Genomic DNA, 9,117 nt, shown 5'->3' with positions numbered 1-9,117 from the left:
TAATTTTTGTATTTTTAGTAGAGACGGGGTTTCACCATGTTGACCAGATGGTCTCGATCTCTTGACCTCGCGATCCACCCGCCTCGGCCTCCCAAAGTGCTGGGATTATAGGCGTGAGCCACCGCGCCCGGCCTTCCAAATTTTTTATTTATTTATTTATTTATTTATTTATTTATTTTGTAGAGACAGGGTTTCACCATGGTCTCCATCTCTTGACCTCGTGATCCACCCACCTCAGCCTCCCAAAGTGCTGGGATGCTGGGATTACAGGCGTGACGTGAGCCACCGCGCCCGGCCCTTTTTTTTTTTTTTTTTTGAGAGACTCTTTCTCTGTCACCCAGGCTGGAGGGCAGTGGTGCAATCTGGGCTCACTGCAGCCTCCGCTTCCTGGGATCAGGCAATTCTCCTGCCTCGCCCTCCCAAGTAGGTGGGACCAGAGGTGTGCACCACCGCGGTGGGCTAACTTTTTCTATTTTTTGTAGAGACAGGGTCTCCCTATGTTGCCCAGACCTGTCTCGAACTTACGGGCTCCAGTGATCCTCCCATCTTGGCCTCCCAAAGTATTGGGATTACAGGCGTGGGCCACCGGCCTTGCCTCCTATAAATGTTATTTACCAAACTGTTCCCTCTAATTGCCGTGCTCCTCCCCTAGTTTTCACAAGCTTGGCTTCATGTCACTAATCTCAACTCAAACGTAACCTTCTCAGGACACCCCTGACAATCCAATAAAAGATCACCTAGTCACTACTGCATCACACTTTTAATCTTCTGAAGAACTTTTTTCCCTATTTTTCTTGTTTGTTTTCTTAAGACTCCCCTGCAGCGCCATCAGTTCAGGAAGTCACTTGATTGTGGTCACCGCTCTACGCCAGAGCATGAGAAGGACCCTACCCGTTCAATCAATGCATGCGGAATGAATGAACGCCTCCAGCGAAGAAGACTCCAATGACGCAGGACGGGATTTGCGGAGCGCGAGCCCCGCACCGCGAGGCATGCTGGGGATTGTAGTTTCTCCGGGCCGCCGTGACTCGATCCGCACACTGACGCAGTCCGCTCCCGGAGGACGGAGCGGCCCGGTCGCCGGCATGGTGTTTCCGTCCTGCTGCGGCCGGCGGGAGGCAATCCGGCCAGGCGCCCGTTAGCTACGGCGGCGACCCAGACGGGGAAAGTGGAAGGAATGCCGCGTGGTGGGTCCGGGTCGGCGGTGCAGGGAGCCCCGGGGCGGAATGCGGGGGATGCCAGGACCTCCGGAAGGAGGTGTCGGAGCCCAGGATGCGTTTTCTTTCCCGTTTACCGAGTATAACTTATTTCTCCAGACCCTCTCCCGCTGCTTTGAGCAAGGGGTGCTGATCTCTTTTTACAGTAGTTTAGCTAACTCGGAGAAGCTAAGTGGTTTGCTAAGTGGTCTCCCCGCTATTAGGTGGCAGAGCCTGACCTAGAACTCGGGCCTGACTCGAGGTCCGGTGATTGCTCTTTGCAGTCGCAGCGGCAGCCCCATACCTTTGCTTGATCACAGATTCGTCAGGCTGTAGCCAGGGTGGCTGGACGTTAGGCCCTGCCCAGGGACCTAGCTCCCAGCCCCACTCATTGTCATAGAGTGCTTGCCCCGCTCAGTGCCACACTGCACAGCCCTCCCTGGATGAGATTCTGAGTGAGGTCATAAAGAGAGAGCGTTCCACTCCCTTTAACTCAGGGTCTGAAAATAAGGGATAGGGAAGACAGTACACTAATACGATATCAGGGCATGTTGAAATCAACAGAGAGTACTTTCAGTGGAGTGTGATTTTGGTAGTCTTGTTTCATCTGTAGTTTAATAGATGTGGAAACAGGTTCAGAGACATTAACTCTTCTAGGTTTACATAGTTAGGGGTGGAGTGGGGAGTGGAATTAAGTTTCTCTATCTTCAAAACCTATGTACTTTATATCCTACTGGTTGCCCGGCCTCATTTCCTAAATTTCTACTTACATAACAGCTGCATGGTTCTCAGAGTGTGGGTCCCTGACCAGCAGCATCAGCATCACCTGGGAACATGTTCAAAATGCACTTTATCAGGCCGGGCCATGCCTGTAATCCCAGCACTTTGGGAGGCCCAGGCGGGTGGATCACCTGAGAACAGGAGTTCGAGACCAGACTGGCCAACATGGCAAAACCCCATCTCTACTAAAAATAAAAAAGTAGCCGGTTATGGTGGCAGACGCCAGTAATCCCAGCTACTCCGGAGGCTGAGGCAGGAGAATTGTTTGAACCCAGGAGGTGCAGGTTGCGGTGAACTGAGATCACGCCAGCCTGGGGAACGACAGCGAAATTCCATCTCAAAAAAACAAAAATGTACTTTATCTCTGGGCCCCACTTCAGACCACCTGAGTCAAACTGGAAGTGGGTCCCAGCAAGCTGAGATAACAAGCCCCTCAGGTGATTCTGATACACAATAATGTTTGAGAGCTGTTGGTGTCAGCCAGTGACTCTCAAACCTTAATGTGTACCTAATTCACGTAGGGGGTCATGTTAAAATGAAGAGTCTGTTTCCAGCCAGTGTGGAAGAATGGCAGTGAGCCACTCAGTGAAGGAGTGGATCATCTCTGAGAACAGGCCTGGGGAGAGACCTGAGATTATGCATTTCTAACCAGGACCCCTCAGCACATTGGAGTTACCTGGGGACCTTTTACAAAACCTGGGCCCCACCCCCCCAACCAAATAAATCAGAATCTCTGTGTTGGGGAGGTCAGGTTAAAAACTGGCCAGGTGATTATAATGTACATCTGGTGTGAGGTTTGGAGCCAGGTGGCTATGGATTTTTTTTTTCTTTTCTTTTTTTAAAGAGAGTCTGGCCCTGTCACCCAGGGCGGAGTGCAGTGGTGTGAACTTGTGATCTTGGCCCACTGCAGCCTCCACCTCCTGGATTCAAGCGATTCTCCTGCCTCAGCCGCCTGAGTAGCTGGGATTACAGGTGCGCACCATCATGCCTGGCTAATTTTTGTATTTTTAGTACAGACAGGATTTCACCATATTGGCCAGGCTGGTCCCGAACTCCTTCCTGGCCTCAAGCAATCCAACCGCCTAGGCCACCCAAGGTGCTGGGATTACAAGCGTCAGCCACCACGGCCAGCCTGCGGCTATAGATTTGAATTCCAGCAATTCCATTTATCTACTGTGACCTTCGGCAAGTTACCTCTCCTAGCCATATTTTTCTTTTTAAAAAATGATTTTTTAAAATTAATGTATTATTAGGAATGATACTTTTGTTGTTAGTCCTAATAATTTGTCTTGAATTCTCAGTGTAGACAATCATATAATTGACAAACAAGGACTGTGATCTTCCTTTATAATTATTGTTTCTGTAAATTATTTCCCTTTCTTTCTGTGATCATTTTTTTTTTTTTTTTGAGATGGAGTTTCGCTCTTGTTACCCAGGCTGGAGTGCAATGGCGCGATCTCGGCTCACCGCTACCTCCGCCTCCTGGGTTCAGGCAATTCTCCTGCCTCAGCCTCCTGAGTAGCTGGGATTACAGGCATGCACCACCATGCCCAGCTAATTTTTTGTAGTTTTAGTAGAGACGGGGTTTCACCATGTTGACCAGGATGGTCTCGATCTCTTGACCTCGTGATCCACCCGCCTCGGCCTCTCAGAGTGCTGGGATTATAGGCGTAAGCCACCGCGCCCGGCCTCTGTGATCATTTTTTGAACATTGTATTGAACATTACCTACATTTTACTGTTGATTAGAAGCCATAAAAGTAGGCATCCTTGGCTGGGCACCGTGGCTCACACCTGTAATCCCAGCACTTTGGGAGGCCAAGGTAGGCGGGTCATGAGGTTAAGAGATCGAGACCATCCTGGCCAACACGGTGAAACCCTGTCTCTACTCAAAATACAAAAATTTGGCTGGGTGCTGTGGCTCATGTCTGTAATCCCCATACTTTGGGAGGCCGAGGCGGGTGGATCACAAGATCAAGAGATCGAGGCCATCCTGGCCAACAGGGTGAAATGCCATTTTTACTAAAAATACAAAAATTAGCCAGGTGTGGTCCCAACTACTCAGGAGGCTGTGGCAAGAGAATCCCTTGAACCTAGGAGGCAGAGGTCGCAGTAAACCAGGATCACGCCACTGTACTCCAACCTGGCAACAGAGTAAGACTCCGTCTCAAAAAAAAAAAAAAAAAAAAAAAGTAGGCATCTGTTGTCCTTGACTCAATAGAAATGCTCACCATTTTCTTGTAGGTTTCTTTAAAAAAAATTAGAGATGGGGTCTCACTATGTTGCCCAGGCTGGTCAGCAGAGCTCTTGGGCTCAAGTGAAGCTCCTGCCTTAGTCTCCTGGGTAGCTAGGACTACAGTTGTGTGCCACTGCACCTGGCCAGCCTAGCCATATTTTTCTCCTTCATAAAATGAGTATAAGTAATCCTTGGCTTGCAAGTTGGTGTCAGGATTTTGTGAGACATGTAGGGGCACCATCTGTGTCCACAGATACAAAAATTGCAGAGGTGGTCCGTGCTGGGAATTTTGTTTGAGAACCTAGAAGAGGTGAGTTGGCAACTGTACCCCCTACCCTGCTGTAGTTGCCATCTGTGTGCTCTTGTCCACAGCAAGCAGACAGCCAGTGTGGAAGAATGGCGGTGAGCCACTCAGTAAAGGAGCGGACCATCTCTGAGAACAGCCTGATCATCCTACTGCAGGGCCTCCAGGGCCGGGTAACCACAGTGGACCTGCGGGATGAGAGTGTGGCCCACGGACGCATAGACAATGTCGATGCTTTCATGAACATCCGCCTAGCCGAAGTCACCTACACGGACCGTTGGGGGCATCAGGTCAAGCTGGATGACCTCTTTGTGACAGGCCGCAATGTCCGTTACGTCCACATCCCAGATGATGTGAACATCACCTCCACCATTGAGCAGCAGCTGCAGATTATCCATCGTGTGCGGAACTTTGGTGGCAAGGGCCAAGGCCGGTGGGAATTTCCCTCCAAAAACTCTAAGTGACGCCCTCAGCAAGCCTGGCCCCAACTCAGGTTCCTCTGGAGCCAGCTCTCTGCCCTCACACCCTGTCCGGAACCTGAGAAGAGAGCAGGGCCGGCCCAGAAGCTGGTGTCCAACAGACACCACCTGTCAAAGCTGCCTTTCACAGGGCTCCACCTCCCAGACTCAGTCTGGGACCCAGAATCCTGTCTATCTGTGGCCTTGGGGTAGGTGACAATCCCCCTTTTTGATGATCTGAATCTCTGACTTCTTGATTATGTAATCTGTCAAGTAGTTTTCAGTTCTCTCAGTGAGGATAATTAAAGGTGCTCAGCCTGAGCCACCTCTAAGTGTCTCCATTTCTCTTGCAATTGTGTTCATTTTCTCATAAAACCAAACTTGGATACAAATAGGCCCGTGCCTCAGGCTTTCCCCTCCGTGTGCTGGGCTCCCAGATGGTCCTGTGTAGTAGGGGCAGACTTAAGCTTGGCTGCACATTGGAATCACCTGTCGCACCCTGAGAGGTTCATATTTCATTGGTATGGGGTATGTCTGAGGGCTAGGAGTTTTTTTAATTTCCCAGGTGATTCTAATATGTAGCAAAGCTTGGAAATTATAGGAGAGTACTTCAGTCTGGTCAGGAGGAAAGTGGCTTTCCTGTTCAGAGTCCCTGTTGAAGAGGTTGTCTCTTTTTTTTGTTTTGTTTTTCTTTATTCTTTATAGTAATGTGAATTTTTTTTCTTTTTTTCTTTTTTTGTTTTCCTTTATAGTAGTGTGAAAGAGGCTGTTAGTCTCATTGCTGTTTCCTGAAGCAGACAGGTTGGAGGCTCCTGGGCCCTCCCCTGGGGTGTGGGAGCTCAGCCAATAGCAGGAATTCCATCACTGATCCGAGAGTTACTGAGTTATCAGAGTTAGAACCCAAGTCCTTGTGGCAGCTGCCTTATCATCATTCTAGGCCTGCCACAGGCAAATAACCATCTTAGGGAAAGTGGCTCACTTGAGGTCAGGAGTTCGAGACCAGCCTGGCCAACATGGTGAAACCCCATCTCTACTAAAAATACAAAAAAAATTAGCCAGGCGTCGTGGTACACACCTGTAATCCCAGCTCCTCAGAAAGCTGAGGCGGGAGAATTGCTTGAATTGAACCCAGGTGGTGGAGGTTGCAGTGAGCTGAGATCGTGCCATTGCACTGGAGCCTGGGTGACAGAGGGAGATTGCATCTCCAAAAAAAAAAAAAAGTGACTTTGTCCTGTGGAACCAGAGAGTTTGTGTTCATCAGATATTCACAGCACACCTGCCATGTGCCAAGGCCTTCTGCTAAGCACCTATCATCTTTTTTTTTTTTTTAATAGAGACGAAGTCTCACCGTGTTGCCCAGGCTGGTCTTGAATTCCTGGGCTCAAACCATACTCCCATCTCAGCCTTCATGAGTGCTAGGATTACAGGCATGAGCCACCATGTCTGGCCAAGCACACACTATCAAGTGAGATTTGAATCTTTTTGTACAGGAGCTTACACCATAGTGGGGTAGGTGGTCAAAGAAAGATGAGGCTGGGCACACTGGCCCACACCTGTAATCCCAGCATTTGGGGAGGCTGAGGCTGACAGATCACTTGAGGCCACGAGTTTGAGACCAGAATAGCCAACATGGTGAAACCCTGTCTCTACTAAAAATAGAAAAATTAGCTGGGTGTGGTGGTGTGTGCCTGCAATCCTAGATACCTGGGAGGTGGAGGCATGAGAATTGCTTCAACCCAGGAGACAGAGGTTGCAGTGAGCCGAGAGCACGCCATGGCACTCCAGCCTCGGCAACAGAGCGAGACTCTGTCTCAAAAAAAAAAAAAAAAAAAACAGGCCAGGCATGGTGGCTCATACCTGTAATCCCAGCACTTTGGGAGGCTGAGGCAGGTGGATCATGAGGTAAAGAGTTTGAGACCACCCTGGCCAACATGGTGAAACCCCGTCTCTACCAAAAATAAAAAAATTAGTTGGGCATGGTGGCACATGCCTGTAGTTCCCAGCTACTCGGGAGGCTGAGGCAGAGAAGCGCTTCAACCGGGTAGGTAGAGATTGCAGGAAGCCAAGATCGTGCCACTGCACTCCAGCCTGGTGACAGAGTGAGACTCCATCTCAAAAAAAAAAAAAAAAAAAACAGATTAAATCCAGGTTGAGAACTGCTGTAGCAGAGTTTTGCATAAAGGAGGGCCCCTGACTTTGTGATGCTCTCATTTCTTGAGGGAGATTTGAGAGGAATGTTCATTTGGACATTAGCGGCCTAAGGACACGGCATTCACATTCTAGTTCAGTCTTTGTCAGTACTGTCTGCAGACCACCTCCTCAGGACCAGGTGGCATGTGTGTAGGAAATGCACTTTCCTGGCTCCTCCTTACCCAGACTAGGACCCAGGAATTTCATTCACATTCACCATCCATCATGATTCTTTTGCATACTATATTTATTTTATTGCCTACAGGTCTAGAAACCCTTAACTCTGCCCTTTGCCTTCAGGGAGAACAGACGGTCCTAGCAGGGAGAATTTCTGAGTTTCCTGGCCCCTCTGACAACTGGAGTTAAGAAGACTGACTGATCCTCGGTAGCATAGTGAAGAAAGAGGACTGACTGATACCACAACGTGACTACTGGAAAGAGAAACAGAAGGCAGGCACGGAGGGAAGCCTTCACTGTGGAAACGTCACCATACCCTCGCAAGTGGGGAGACAGACGAGGAACTGGTAGAGTCCCCACAGCAGCTTCCCTTGCAGACCTCTCCCACATGTGTGCCATGTGTGAGAAACTGAAGAGGGCTTAGCTGGGGATTCGGCTTAGGGATGCAGGCAAGGTCTAGCTCCCAGGCTGTGAGGCACACCAGGGGCTTCTCTGTCCTCAGCAGAGCAGCAGGGGAAGCAGGAAGGCTAGTGTGAGCTGCTGAGAAGAGAGGCTCTGGACATGTTCCTTAAGTGTCGTGTGCCAGACCCCCATGGCCGTCTGTCATTCCCAGGCAAGGTCTTGGGAATACAGATGAGAATGGAGGGAAGCAGGCCTTGCAGAGACACATTTTTGCCAATCCCCTGGGTTAGAGCACAGCTGAGTCTTCAAACCCCAAGGATGGGTCTTTGGTAATCTGGTCTCGGCTTGCTGGAAAAGGCTGTCGGGGGCCCAGGAAGGAGTTGAGGAGCCCAGTGCCCACCAGCCTGTGGGAAGCCAGGAACTCCCCACTGCCACTGGTCGGCCATTCCACAGGTCATTCTCGAGCACCAGCTGTGTACCAGGCACAGTGGTAGCAACTGGGGAACGTCAAGAGGAACAAGGGTCTTGCTCAGGAAGTGAACATTCTGATGAAGGAAACAGATACACTAAAAAGTAAAAATATTTACAGAGACCCTGACAGAAATAAACAGAACCCTTTGAGAGACAATTAACAGGTAGTTTTATTTTGAAAAATGTAGTCCGAGGAAGTGAAATTTTTGTTTTGTTTTTTTGTTCAGTCTTAAGGTTATACCTGAAGGAAGTGAATTTTTTTTTTTTTTTAAGACATAGGGTCTTGCTCTGTCGCTCAGGCTAGAGAGCAGTGGTGCGATCATAGCTCACTGTAGCTTTGAACTCCCGGGCTCAAGCCTCAGCCTCCCAAGTAGCTGGAACTATAAGGTGCATGCCACTGCACTGTCTGAATTTCATAACTCTTTTTTCTTGTCTTTTTTTTTTTCTTTTTTTTTTTTGAGATGGAGTGGCCTGGATCTCAGTTTACTGCAACCTCCACCTCCCGGGTTCAAGTGATTCTCCTGCCTCAGCCTCCCGAGTAGCTGGGACTATAGGTGTGTGCCACCACGCCCAGCTAATTTTTTGTATTTTTAGTAAAGATGGGGTTTCACTGTGTTAGCCAGGATGGTCTCAATCCCCTGACCTCGTGATCCACCTGCCTCGGCCTCCTAAAGTGCTAGGATTACTGGCGTGCACTACCACGCCTGCCAAGTTTTTTTTTTTTAAGAGACAGGGTATCGCTATGTTGTCCAGGCTGGTCTCAAACTTCTGTCCTCAAGCAATTCTCCTGCCTTGCTTGGCCCCAGTCACTGGGATTCAGGGCTTGAGCCACCCCACCGAGCAGGGAAGTAGTAAAACTCAGACGGAGCCTGTCATTTAAAGAGCCAGGACAAGGCAGAGGAAA

The 9,117-nt window shown here is 49.4% G+C and overlaps 1 protein-coding gene across 3 annotated transcripts in view; it reads left to right on the top strand.

Moving 5' to 3' along the window:
- Window positions 1–5,295, top strand: part of LSM10 (LSM10, U7 small nuclear RNA associated) — a 9,623-nt gene extending 4,328 nt beyond the window's left edge. Inside the window, exons 1-3 of one of the 3 annotated variants that reach the window (XM_032246961.1) lie at window positions 997–1,187; window positions 1,974–2,094; window positions 4,584–5,294. In XM_032246961.1, the coding sequence (XP_032102852.1) occupies window positions 1,978–2,094; window positions 4,584–4,979 (513 nt within the window). In that variant the 5' untranslated portion in view covers window positions 997–1,187; window positions 1,974–1,977 and the 3' untranslated portion in view covers window positions 4,980–5,294. Of the gene's footprint in view, window positions 1–996; window positions 1,188–1,973; window positions 2,095–4,583 lie in introns of those variants that run through there. The other 2 variants (XM_032246962.1, XM_032246963.1) reach the window with 2 other exon arrangements.
- The last annotated feature ends 3,822 nt before the right edge of the window (window positions 5,296–9,117 follow it).

Source organism: Sapajus apella, unplaced genomic scaffold (genome assembly GCF_009761245.1).
Source record: "Sapajus apella isolate SASKATOON/1434 unplaced genomic scaffold, GSC_monkey_1.0 scaffold62, whole genome shotgun sequence".
Classification (NCBI taxonomy): domain Eukaryota; kingdom Metazoa; phylum Chordata; class Mammalia; order Primates; family Cebidae; genus Sapajus; species Sapajus apella.
Note: the sequence above shows the minus strand (reverse complement) of the source record. Positions and strands in the feature narration are given on the sequence as shown.